The 13511-nt window shown below is 39.8% G+C and overlaps 1 protein-coding gene across 1 annotated transcript in view; it reads right to left on the bottom strand.

Moving 5' to 3' along the window:
- Positions 1-13511, bottom strand: part of CCDC170 (coiled-coil domain containing 170) — an 85734-nt gene that overhangs the window by 20773 nt on the left and 51450 nt on the right. The window contains 2 exon segments of the mRNA XM_049695246.1: positions 513-713; positions 8880-9197. Coding sequence (XP_049551203.1) covers positions 513-713; positions 8880-9197 — 519 coding nt within the window.

A 13511-nucleotide genomic window follows, 5' to 3' on the forward strand; every position in this document is an offset into this window, starting at 1 on the left:
TCCCCTACAGTATCTGCTCTTTCTCTCCACTAAAACCCTACTTATCCTTCAAAGGTGAACTCGATTATCTCCTCCACGGTAAAATCCTCCCCTCATCCAGAATTTATCACTCCCTTCACTGGACTCCTAGAGCACTCTGTTGATCAATACATCTACTATAACACTTATAGCCTTATAGTACAGCAAACTAATTGAATGTCTGTCTCCTCTATTGAATCATGAGGTTTTATGGTCAAGAACTGTGTGTTATACCTTACCCCCCAAACCTTCAGAGTCTCATATATAACAGACGTTCAATAAATACCTGTTGAATTTAATTGAATTAACTTGAATCAAGGAAGCTCCAAACAATAGCAAGGAACACCAAAACAACATCCACTGTTCCTTGAAATTTACTCAGAACTCAGAACTTAACCAATCTACCAAAGTACTGCAAAATTCAAAATATTTCCAGGTGAAATTTTATACTGCAGCAGATGTTTCCACCCACAGACATGCCCTCAGGTTATTACTTTTTGCTTCTCGAAATTCAAGTTGTCTCACAAAACGTCTCCAGAGACCAGCTCTCCCTCCAGATGTGTCAGCTGACCCTGAAGAGTCTCCAACTTGTTTTCTGCTTTCTGGGCTCTCTGTAGAGCTCTCTGGTGAAACCCAGACTCATTTCCCAACTGTTCAACAAGCTCAGATATTTGGGCTTCAACCTAGGAGACCATCTGGAAACAAAGAAACAGAACAAGGATAAGCCTTGTTTCAGATGCAACAAAGTGTTAAAATCTACTGCTTAGCCGAAGGGACAAAACTATTTATAACACCAGCTTCCAGATTCTCTGCAACAATTAACTTAAAAAAATAGGTAATGGATAGCTGTATTTGCCTCTGCTTGAAATAAATCTACATTCGTTAGCTAATAAAATATTTTACTGGTATTTTTAATTTTTATATAATTCCTTAAACAGGTTCCTCGAGAAGTATTTCGGGAAAACACTCCTAAAACGACTATTAATTTAGGAGTTTCAAAGCTTAGTTGGAAAAAGAATTCAGACAGAAAGTACTTTGAAAACTTTTGAGTTTTCAAAGTACTTTGAGTTTTCCAGAGAAACTCTTTCACCACATATACCAGATTAAGATTATACAATGAGGTAATCTTGATAGGTAACCTTGAGACATTATCAGGAATTCAAGGGCAGAAAGATATTTTTTCAAGCTTTTTTTAGAACTTTCTATTGCATATTGGTTACTCATGCACTGAAGTGCAGTGGTACTGCGTCTGTGCTGAATAGTTTTGGAGTAATGTCATCGTTTCAGCATTTGAAAGGGCAAAATTCCACTAATATAATGACTCTAAATACGGTCAATAGCAGAGTATAAGAAGGCAAGGAAATCTGATCACCACCTCCTCTTCTAAAGCATAAAATCACTATTTCTCCATTAAAGGACCCAAAACTCTATACAACCCCCTACCTTGCCCAACGCTTCCATCCTTTCCTGGAGTTTCCCTCTCTGTCCTGACCTTCCCTTAAACCAAGAACTTAAATTTACCAAACACCTCAAGTACACTTTGAGATTACTCAAATTGATTCTGCCAAATCCAATTTTCAGAAAATGTTGAATTCGATAAAAACACCAAGTTTGAGGTGATAAATTTGTTTGGCTTTGATGGTTTATTTTGGAAGAAGAAAGGGGAAAAGTAGTAGATATTTACATAATACTCAGTACCATTCTCACAGAAATTAATATATCTTGACGGTCTCAGGCTTACAGTCTCAGGTTAAAAAAAAAAAAAATTCCTGTTTGCCTATCTACAAACAACCAAATTTAAAGGCAAGAAGACATTCAAGCTGTCTTCAACTATTTTAAAAAGCGATTACATAGAAGAATAGTAGCATTTGTTCTGAGTTGCCCTCAGAGCTCAAGTTGAGGACCAAAAGGTATAAATCAAAGAATCTTACTCTAAGGTAAAGAACTTCCCCCAGCCCCAATAATTTCAAAGTGATACATACTCACTGTATAAGAAGATTCATTACGGACAAACACAAAAGTGTAAATAAGCAAAACTAATTCCCATGATCCCACCACCCAGAGGCAACAACTATTAATATTTTTTAATAATTTATTTGTATGTATTGCTAAAATATAGTTGAGATGTTATATATGCAATTCTGTGGGTTTGTTTTTACCTCATATTTTAAGCATCTTCACATGTCAGGCAGTGGAGTTCCCAGTCACTGGAGAAGGCTAGAATTTGGCCAATCAAGGAAGGTTAAATTACTTAATCTCTGAACTCTCTAATTTTGTCCTTCTAAGGCTCTCAAGGTCCGAGGCCTATAATTCAATTAATTCTATACTCCTTTGGGTGTTTGAAATCAGCTATTTGATGGCAAGCTGCTCAGCATCATATCCAAGGAATTCCATTTCCAAAGGAAATTTATAATTTCATTATAGACTATGAGGCTTTAAGAACCCTCATTTCATGTTTCCTACCTTTAGTGCAATAGTAGATCTGACCTTAATGCAAAAATGCATTAAGTACCATATACAAAGTAACCTACAGAACAAGGGCTATCAAACAACGTCCTCAAGATACTGGCTCCTAAGGCGCTGTCTAATGATACTATGTTGTACAAGGGATGACACGTTTCTGTGCAACTGAAAATGTGGTTTCACACTGGACTCCCAGTAGAAAGTAAGTCTTTCCACCTGAAGATCCTTCCACAGTTCTCCTATCTCACAGTTCACCTGGCAAAGAGAATGAAACCAAAGAGCTAACAGATGCAGAAAATCTCAGCTGGAGAGATGGAAAACTGTGTGATCACTTAGCCACAGTCAACACGCTGCAGACCTTACCAGAGGAGAGCAAAGTCTTCAATGGAAATCAATCAGTAATGACCTTGAGCAAGTGCAGTAACTAGACTCAGAGAGTGATAATGACCCTGAAGGAAGAAGCAGACACCTGATGTAGACCAGACTGTGGAACAGGGACTTTAAAGTCAGACAGTCCTGATTCCAAGTTCTCACTCTACCACTGACCAGTGTGTTAACTGAAGCAAGAAATTAACCTCTCTGAAACTCATAGACTTTGCTATGATGAGCAGCTGAACTAAATTAGATAATCCGAGTAGCCCGGTATCCCATACCCAACTGAAGTTCAACATATTGCATCCACTTTTTTTTTATTAACATCTTTATTGGAGTATAATTGCTTTACAATGGTGTGTTAGTTTCTGCTTTATAACAAAGTGAATCAGCTATACGTATACATATAGCCCCATATCTCCTCCCTCTTGTGTCTCCCTCCCACTCTCCCTATCCCACACCTCTAGGTGGTCACAAAGCACCGAGCTGATCTCCCTGTGCTATGTGGCTGATTCCCACTAGCTATCTATTTTACATTTGGTAGTGTATACATGTCCATGCCACTCTCTCACTTCGTCGCAGCTTACACTTCCCCCTCCCCGTGTCATCAAGTCCACTCTCTACGTCTGCGTCTTTATTCCTGTCCTGCCCCTAGGTTCTTCAGAACCTTTTTTTTTTTTTTTAGATTCCATATATATGTGTTAGCATACAGTATTTGTTTTTCTCTTTCTGACTTACTTCACTCTGTATGACAGTCTTTAGGTCCATCCACCTCACTGCAAATAACTCAATTTCATTTCTTTTTATGGCTGAGTAATATTCCATTGTATATATGTGCCATATCTTCTTTATCCATTCATCCGATGATGGACACTTAGGTTGCTTCCATGCCCTGGCTACTGTAAATAGAGCTGCAATGAACATTGTGGTACATGACTCTTTTTGAATTATGGTTTTCTCAGGGTATATGCCCAGTAGTGAGATTGCTTGGTCCTATGGTAGTTCTATTCTTAGCTGCATCCACTTTTATCATCAGTATTACTCCTCCAGTATGTGGGTTCACTCAGTCCTTTGCTTTTGTCATAGTTTATGGAGCCTTTCAGGAATTATGTTATATCGTGTTTCTCAAACTCTTTTCAGCCCATAGAGCCTGTTTTTCAACTAGAAGTCTTTCTGGTAAAGACAAATAAGGAATAAATGTGTTGAATCAGAGGTCACCCTGGGTGGACCTGAAAGCGTTCCATGGAACCTGCAGACTCAGCAGAGTGTAACTTTTAAAAACACCAGGATGGCTGACCTGTGCAGAACCTACCCAACCTCCCTGCCAAGATTCTGGCATCCAGAGAGGAGCAAACAGCTATGAACTTCCCTATATTCTATGCACCACAGAACTTACCTTCATACGCTTACCTAGATCTCCATGAATATGATACCACCAAGTCTTTTCAAAGTTAAATTTACATATTTTTATTCAAATAAATTAACATTCCAATCTGACTCAGTTCTTGGGAACACCAAATGCCAATGCCGGGGTGAAAATATGTGTCCCATCGAAACTGTAAAGTTGTGTTGTGTTTCTCACACCAAGAAATGTGACTTTCTTTCCTTTTTTTTTTTCTCCTCCTTTTTCTTAGTACCATTTGTTAATATATCCCTGATACTCTGTGGCACAAGATGTGCCAGGGATTTCAACACTAGAGATACATGGAATAGGGCAGGGAAGAGGGGGTGGATTGTAATAAAGAATATATATCTCAATTTTTTAAAAACAAAAAGAAGGCCCTGAAATAAACCATACTTCAAAAACAAGCAGCTTGGATTTTGGAAGTGAAGTCATAATGCCCTAACAGAATTAATTTACTTCCCAAGGACAAGTAGTTGTTGATTTTTCCAGAGAGGCAACTTTTGCCCTAAGATTAAACCCAATGGAAACACGAGAGCTCAAAACTGAAGAGAGAGCCACTCAGGTCACTTAAGGGCCAGTGCCTTTTGGACATGGACACTTCTCTTCTGATTATTGAAACTAGATTTTCACTTAAGAAATACACAAAATAAGTTATCAGGAACCAATCAAATTATCCTTCCTTCTTGTCAGTACGTATGGCCAACTTCATGGACAGGCTAGCCCTACACCTGTCATACATAATAAAAGTATGACATACATAATAAAGTTGTGTATGTCAACTTTTATTATGACTTGAATTGGGTCACCCCAAAAGAGATGCGGGGAAGTCCCCTGGTGCCTCAGAATGTGACCTTATTTGGAAACAGAATCTTTACAGAGATAATCAAGTTAAAATGAGGTTTTGAGGATGGGCCCTAATCCAATAGGACTGGTGTCCTTATTAAAAGAGGAAATTTGGAAAGAGAGACACACAAGTAGAAGGAAAATTATGTGAAGACACATGATCCATAAGCCCAGGAATACCTGAGGCTACGGAAGCCAGGTGAGAGGTGCGAAACAGGTTCTCCCCTGCGGCACTCAGAAGACACCAATTCCAACACCTTAACTTTGGACTTCAAGCCTCCAGAACTGTGAGACAATACATTTCTGTTGTTTAAGCCACCCAGGCAGTGGTACTTTGTCATGGCCATTCTAGGAAATTAATACACTATAGAGGCTGGGAGAGCTGAAATCTCTATCTGTGTACTTTCCCAGATGCCCTTGTAGCCAGGGGTGACTATAGAACATAATACTGGACAAATAAATGTCAAAGGAAGTCTACTTGAAGCTTCTGGGCAAACGTTTGGTTTAGGATATTGGAGGATTAAGAACAGAGCAGAATGATGAGATCAGAAGGGGGAGTGTGGGAGGTGCAGAAACATCTCAGGTCCTTTACGGCATGGGATTGCTTCCCCAGAGCTCCCACACCAGACTGGAAAAGCTCCAGTGGAGGATGTACAGCCTTGTGTGCGCTCTGAAGCAGAACAGACGAGCTGTCTAGATAAATTTTTGTAAGGTTGTACTAATTTGTCTATAATGAGGGAGACGACATGGAAATCCCTCATGGTCCTGTCCTCTCTGTACGGACCAATTCTCAGCCAGGTGACTAGCCAGTTTGGAAACATCTAAAAGTTAAAAAACAAACAAAAAAAAACTTTGCCTCAAGATTCTAAACTAAAATCTGAAAACGTCACAGCTTCCTGTCATTGTGTAAGAAATCATTATTTCAAAAACACTTGTTACGACTGTCCTGAAATTTCAGGCGGCATAACATCGAAATACTCATTTAGAATTCCTGGGAACCCGACAGTAGAACATTCCTCTAAGAGAGTGGTTTTCAACTAGGGACAATTTCACCGCCCACCCCCCAGCCCCAGGGACATTTTGCAATGTCTAGAGACATCTTTGCTTGTCACAAACTGGGGAGAAGAGGAGGTACTATCGGTATCTAGTGGGTAGAAGCTGGAGATGCTGCTAAACATCGTACAATACACAGAACGGCCTTTACAACAAAGGATTATCCAGCTCAGAACATGTCAACAGCTGAGATACCCTGCTCTAAGATATAGTAAAGCATTTAAAAAGAAAATTAGATTTTGTTATAATCAGAAGAGCATGGAACAAGTAGAAATGACTTACTGAAAAAGTGTGGGTCGTGTCCTGAGTTCTACCCCGAACTGCAACTAGAGGAGAGTGAAAATGAAGAGCGAAGAGGTAAACAAGAAAAGCAATGTTCAGTAAGTAGGAGTCACGGTGAAGGGGAGAATTTGCCAGGCCCTGAGCACAAGGGTATTACTCAAGAGTGGACTGTGTGTTTATCCACGGCAGCTGGCAGGGCGTTGCAGCCTCCTCAACAAACAGATTCATCAAACTGCAAAGCTCCCATTCTTCAGGAACATTTCTAAGACAATATATGGAATCCATTTTCTCCTGATTTTACTTGAAGAGGAGTCACACAAGGTGCCAGCTATATGCTTGATTTCAGGCTTCTAAATAGTGAGAGCAGCTACTGAAAAAAATTACAGGGTAGGAAAGGCGGACAAAGGCACTAAAAACACTGAATCATTCTCATTTTTATGAGGAGAGGGAGAAGGCATATCCAGCTTAACCAATTTACATCATTTTGCTTTAGAAAATAAACATATACTTCATGCTGACAACTTTATGCCATGTTTCACATGCTGGAATTAAAATAGTTTTAGGAAAACATTTGGGAAAATAGAAGAGGGAAGCAATAAAATGAAATGGCAAAGATCCATTAGCTGTTGAAGTATGTCTATTACTATTCAAGGTAAGTCACTTGAAGTTTTTCCCAGTCCTGTAAATAATTCCCTTCCCCAATCCAGGACCTATATGTGTACTGCATCACAAGATAAACTGAGTCACTCTCAGAGACCCACACATGTTACAGGGGTGAACATTTTATATCCACAGAGAATCCTACACTTGAACAAAGGAGTCACTAGGGCTGCTCCTGGAGTACATGTGAATTTTGCAGTTTTAAAGGGAATTAAAAATGTTTTATTGGGACTTCCCTGGTGGCACAGTGGTTAAGAATCCACCTGCCAATGCAGGGGACACAGGTTCAACCCCTGGTCCAGGAAGATCCCACATGCCATGGAGAAACTAAGCCCGTGCACCACAACTACTGAAGCCCACACGCTCTAGGGTCCACGAGCCACTATCACTGAGCCCACATGCTGCAAATACTGAAGCCTGTGAACCTTGAGCCCGTGCTCCGCAACAAGAGAAGCCACTGCAATGAGAAGCCCGCGCACCACAACGAAGACCCAACGCAGCCAAAAATAAATAAATAAACAAATTTATTTTTTAAAAGAAGTTTCATCACTAAAGGAAATTTACAAATGCAGCCCCGAACTTTGAGTTGGTGATCACTTTGAGTTTTTTAGGATCATTAAAAGGAGGAAAAGTGCATTTTCTCCTTTCAAGCAAAAAAATGAACTCAATAGAAGAAATAGTTCCTAATGGAATTATACATAGAATTTGGATATTATTTACCTTAAAACCTCATTAATTAGGACTTCAATAATCTGGATTTGAGGCTAGTTTAAACAGAGTGTGGGCTGAAATTAACTTAGCTAAGCAAAGCTTTATAGAAAATGAGACTTGCTAATAGTATAAATAAGGTAACAAAATTAAGCAAGCTTCAATCATATGTGTGATTTCAACCATTTTTAAATCCACTTGTTAAACAGGTCCCCTGAAAGACTGTTCCAGGTACCAACACATCAGGAAAAGGAGGCAAGAAGGGGAGGAGGGGCCAGGGCAGCAATAGTTAATGTTTAGTATTGCTATTTGCCAGACAGTGTGTTAAGGACTTCCTAACAATTTTTTTTCATTTAATGCTTACAACAAACAACAACCTGAAGAGGCAGATACAGTTGCAGGTCCAGGAACTCTTATCTACAATTGCAAAATCCAAAAGGATCTGAAAGCTGACGGTTTTTTTCCAAAAGTTATTTGCTAGCAAAGCTTGACCTAACAGGATTTGGCAACAAACCCTGACCTGAAGTGACCGAGGCTATTCACAGTCTTGGTGGGTCCCATGCAGCAGAGCTGCTCACAGCTTTTGCCACAGAAGATGAATGTGATGATTATGGGGTACTGTCCCAGACCCCACTGAGGAGGAATATGGAAGGGTGCTTTCTCCATTACCTTTCTGGGGACAATTTTACCTTCCTAAACACTGAAAAATTCTGAATTCAAAACCACAGCAGGCTCCAAGGTTTGCAGACAAGGGGTGTGGACCCTGGGCTGTTCCTGTACAGCAGGCCAGGAAACAAAATCTCAGAGGCTGTCCTCTCAGGAACCTGCCCAAGGTCCCATCTGGAGCAAGTGAGTGTGCAGTAGAGACCAAGATTCAGCCCGGGGAGCTCTGAGTCCAGAACCCGCATGGTAGTATGCGGTCAGGCTTCGGGACTGTAATATATAATTGAAAGTAGTACAACCACATTTAAATGCTACTTTTAACTAACTCAGACAACCCACTCGCTTACTGAGTATGCTGAATGAAGGATCTGACTGTCCTTCAGAAGCCTGTACGCAGCCATCGCCCACTCACCCATTTCCCGCTCTCTTCCCGGTCGCCCATTTCTCGAATCCTCTCCAGAATGGCATCCTCCGTGGGCCTAAGCGTGCCCGAGCTGCTCCTCAGGAGGGCTGCAATTTTCTCCCTACATGAGGAGTACTCGCTCTGCAAGGCTGTGGCTGCATCCACACTGGCCTTCAAACTCTTCTCCAACTCCAGAGAGCTTCTCTTCAAGAGGTTCAGCTCCTGCTTTGAGGCATCCCAGACCCGCTGGCCAGCAAGCAGCCTTTCCTGGAGGATCTTAACTTCCCCTTCAAGAGCTTCTTTCTCCTCTACAGCACTGAGCAAGTCCTAAAATAATTTCGGAAAGTGAGGACAGTAGCATTATCAGCTAAGGAGGGGAACCTGCATTTGCTTCTCATTTACCTTGCTTGCTAATAAGTTCAAGGAGTTAGGGTTAAATGCTCATTCCATTTTTAATTTTAGGTGCCCTATCCTCTCTTCATAAAGTTGTTCAGTTGTAAAGCTATGTTAGGTAAATTTAGATGTCTGAAAAAGAGAAGGGATATAAAATCAGGGCTAGGAAAAAAAAGAAGGAAACTGACATATAAGCCTTTTCTATGTGGACCTCTGGAAAGAGTTAATAAAAACAAATCATTGGCTAACATACTACTAGATTCGATCCATATATAGAATATGTTTACAGGCCTATGTGTTCTTAAGTTTGGTATAAATGGAAATTGATGTTGAGTAAACAGTAAACCCTCAGAGTCCTAATAAGTCACTAAAAGTTATTTGAATGAAGATGTCTCCCCTTAAAACTATTTTAAATAACAGGTAGAATTATCATAAAAAATCATTGTATAAAGGAGAGTAGGGCTTCCCTGGTGGTGCAGTGGTTGAGAGTCCGGCTGCCGATGCAGGGGACACGGGTTCGTGCCCCGGTCCGGGAAGATCCCACATGCCGCGGAGCGGCGGGGCCCGTGAGCCATGGCCGCTGAGGCTGCGCGTCCGGAGCCTGTGCTCCGCAACGGGAGAGGCCACAACAGTGAGAGGCCCGAATACCGGAAAAAAAAAAAAAAAAAAAAGGAGAGTAAAATCTTTCTTTCAATATTCATTGACTGTGTATCCCCCTGTCTCATAAAAATAAAACCAATACTGATAGGACCTGAAGAAAGGAAGTAGAAAGGAGTAGCCATTTGGTGGGTGGGAGGATTAAAAGTTAGAGGGAGATAGAGTACCATACTGAGAAGAATAATTTCAAAGAATATGATATGTATGATTAGGTTTGTAAAAATAAAGGGCATTGAGAAAGTTACTAGTACACCTACTTCTATTTACTATATGTAGAATGGTCCAAAGAGGCATAAAAAGGGTATCTTTAAAATTCATTTAAAAAAAAAAAACACTTGTGGACATCAAGTTCCCAATTAAGTGAATTCACATCAAATAAGATTAAGCAGTCGGTTAGCCAGCACTGCTATAATACTGTAGTCTAGGTAAATGGCAAACACATTTTTGGTTTTTATTTAAAATAGTATGTTAGGGGCAAAAATAACTAAAAAGAAACCATATCGTCAAATAACAGATTCTACGTCTAAACTGGCCAGTTGACATTTCAGGCTGCTAGTTAAAATGCAATCATCCCTTTTGCATTAGAGCTTGAAGACAGGAAGAATGTTACTTGAAATGCTACCTCCTACCTTTTATTTTAAAAAAAAGAAAGAGAATATCTTCCTTTTTTTTTCTGGTGATTTTTTTTTTTAAATCAAGGAAGTCTTGGGCATCAATTTGAATGAAAAGTCATCCAGTGGATGTAGGTAGTTAGAGAAAGCTGCCCCTTTCTGAGATGTAATAACTAAACTAATTATAGAAACTAGTTTGTGAAATGCTTTGCTTCTCCAGGTCCTGGCACCAGCTCCATTTCCCCACTGCCTTTCCAAACCAGTCGTCTGTGCAGAGAAGTCCCATTATTACTGCTAATTAAATTATGTACACTTTATCACAAATACAATATTTTAACACTTTACAGATTTCTTTTCAGATAGTAATACAGTAGCTGCTCAATTAGAGTAACCAGTATCAGCCTTGGCGATAATAAATTGGGCCCATGTATTACTCAGAAACTACCATCTAATGTGTGGTTAGAAAACTGAGGTCCTACATTCGATGATGCAGGGATGAAAATTAATCCTAATCCCCTCAGAGTTCTAAAACTTGATAGGAAATTACATATTAACTTTTACATTGAAAGAAAGTCCCTAATGCAAAAGAGGGGAGTTTCCATGACCAATGGAGAGACATTTTTAACCAGGAATTTACAAAAGATCCTAAAAATACACAAAAAATATATCAGACACTTGAGTACTATAGACTTACTGTCAGTTTGGAATAAACTAATCAATCAGCAGCTTATAGCAGGAGACCAATAAACACCATTAAAATATTTCAGCTATGAGGCATTTTTTCCACCCCAATATCAGACTGTTTTCTCACTGCCTTAGAGACCAGGGTCAAAACAGTCTTTTTTAACAAATCCAAAGCACCAATGCTTACGTCTAATAAAAATCAGAAAATTCTTTTGTGGTCATAGAATATAGTGGCACATGGCAGCAGGTCAGATTTTTTTTTTCTGGACACATTTCAGCCCACAGAACTATATGCTGTTTCTCGTATGAAATGCAGACTCGGGAGCCAGCGACAAGGCCTTGGGGACCTGCTCCCCCAGTGCTCTGATTAAGCGCTTCAGAATTCAGAGGCACGCGGCCGATCTGCTGGAAACAGATGTCCTCAGACTGAAAATGCAATTACTTGTAGAGCTATTGGGAGACAGCGGCTAGAGTCGAGTCTTGTTGCATGGCTACCTCAAGGATACACTGAAGTAATGTGACATTGCTGTCGCCGGCCAGGACCTCGGGACTGCTGTCAGAGCACACTGACACACAGAACAAGAAACAAGTAGCTCCCTGAGAGCAAAATCAGGGCTGACCTCCACAGAAGAAATCGCACAGGCAAATGAGCACAGACCCTATCAAGACAGTGACAGGGATCACTTTAAAAAATTTTTAAATTAACAAATCTTTAGATTCAGTGCTACTAATGCAACAAAGTATAATGACCCCTTCACAATTACTTTTAACAAAAACATTTGTAAATAATAAGATCAAGGTGTTCAATTTAATTTCCCAGTTAAATTCATTAAGTAATGAAATCATTCAAAGGTTTGTGTTTTTAAAACACAATTGATTCCTATTACAATGTTGCTAACCATCCTATGGATTTGGATATGCCTGAGATCAAACTGCCTCTCAAAACTAAAATGACTAATTATCATCAGGGTAGAAAACCTCTGGCTTGAGCTTAATTCATCCAACCCTAGACAAATTTCATAAAATTAAAAATTCGTTGGTTATTTCTACCTACTACAGTTAACATTAACAAATAAACTCAGAAATTCCTCCAAACATGTCCTCTCATACATTGCTGGTGGACGTGTGAATAGGTATAATTTTGATATAAATATCTAAAACATGTAATATGCACAATATCCTTTGGCCCTGTAATTCCATGATCGATTAGAGTGGAAGGTGCAGAGTAACATTTTACTTCAAAATGAGGAAGACCTTTCCCAAATCTGAGCTGTCCCAGTGGCATAATCAACCTTGGAAAATAATAAGAATTCAACTTAAATTTGAAATTCCCATTATTGACAAACCCAATACAAGTTAACAATAAGTTTAACTGTCCATGAGGCCAGTGTGTTCCTGGGCTTCGCTTCAGTACTGCAAAACGCTCTGCCCTGAACTGGTCAGACTGTGCCTGGAGGACCATGGACAGTTCCCAGCTGAAATTTTAAGAGGGACATTGTCAAAATGGAATGAGTTCTGCATCACATGCTAGGATTAGACCCATAATAAAAATATTTATGCAATCATGTTATTTTAAATTCTGTTTTAATTTACTTTAAATGTGTTGAATGAACCTAAAGACAAAGCATTGAAAACTTAATTATAGTTACAGAACAGAATGAAAATATTACAAACCTTGACAAGGTAAATACAATAATAAAATAAAAACTGGAATGCAGAACGATGGGAGTAAAAAGTAGGAGGCATTAAATTCATCATATATCATAGCAGAACATCTAAAAATACTATATCAGGTTGTTGAATCAGGAACAGAAATGTATTGTTTTAAAGTCTTAATGGTAATATCAGAGGTTCAAACAAGAGTTTGAGGCTAGAAGTGGAAGGAGAGATGATTTTTAATTTTACTTTGGAGCCTTATGAACATTTTTAATCTTTTATAATACGAGCAGATATTAGTTTAGTGTTTATTTTCATTTTAATTACTCACCATTTTAGAATGGTGAGCTCCTCTAGCTTACGAGCGCCAGGACCCAGACCTACCCACCATCCTGTTGGCACCAGTACTGGGATGCCTCAGGCCAAGTAGCTAGCTGGGAAGGGATACAGCACCACTAGTAGGCTGGCTGGCTGCCTTAGAACCCTATAATCCACTAGCCCACCCACCAGAATGCCCAGGACCAGGCTCCACCCACCTGTGCACCTGCACTAGCCCTGGAACCCCCAAGACCAGCAGCCAGCTGACATTACTTGGCCACAGCCACTAAGAGGCCAACACCAGCTCTGAGATACCTTGGGC

The sequence above is a fragment of the Orcinus orca genome, chromosome 12, assembly GCF_937001465.1.
Source record: "Orcinus orca chromosome 12, mOrcOrc1.1, whole genome shotgun sequence".
Lineage (NCBI taxonomy): Eukaryota > Metazoa > Chordata > Mammalia > Artiodactyla > Delphinidae > Orcinus > Orcinus orca.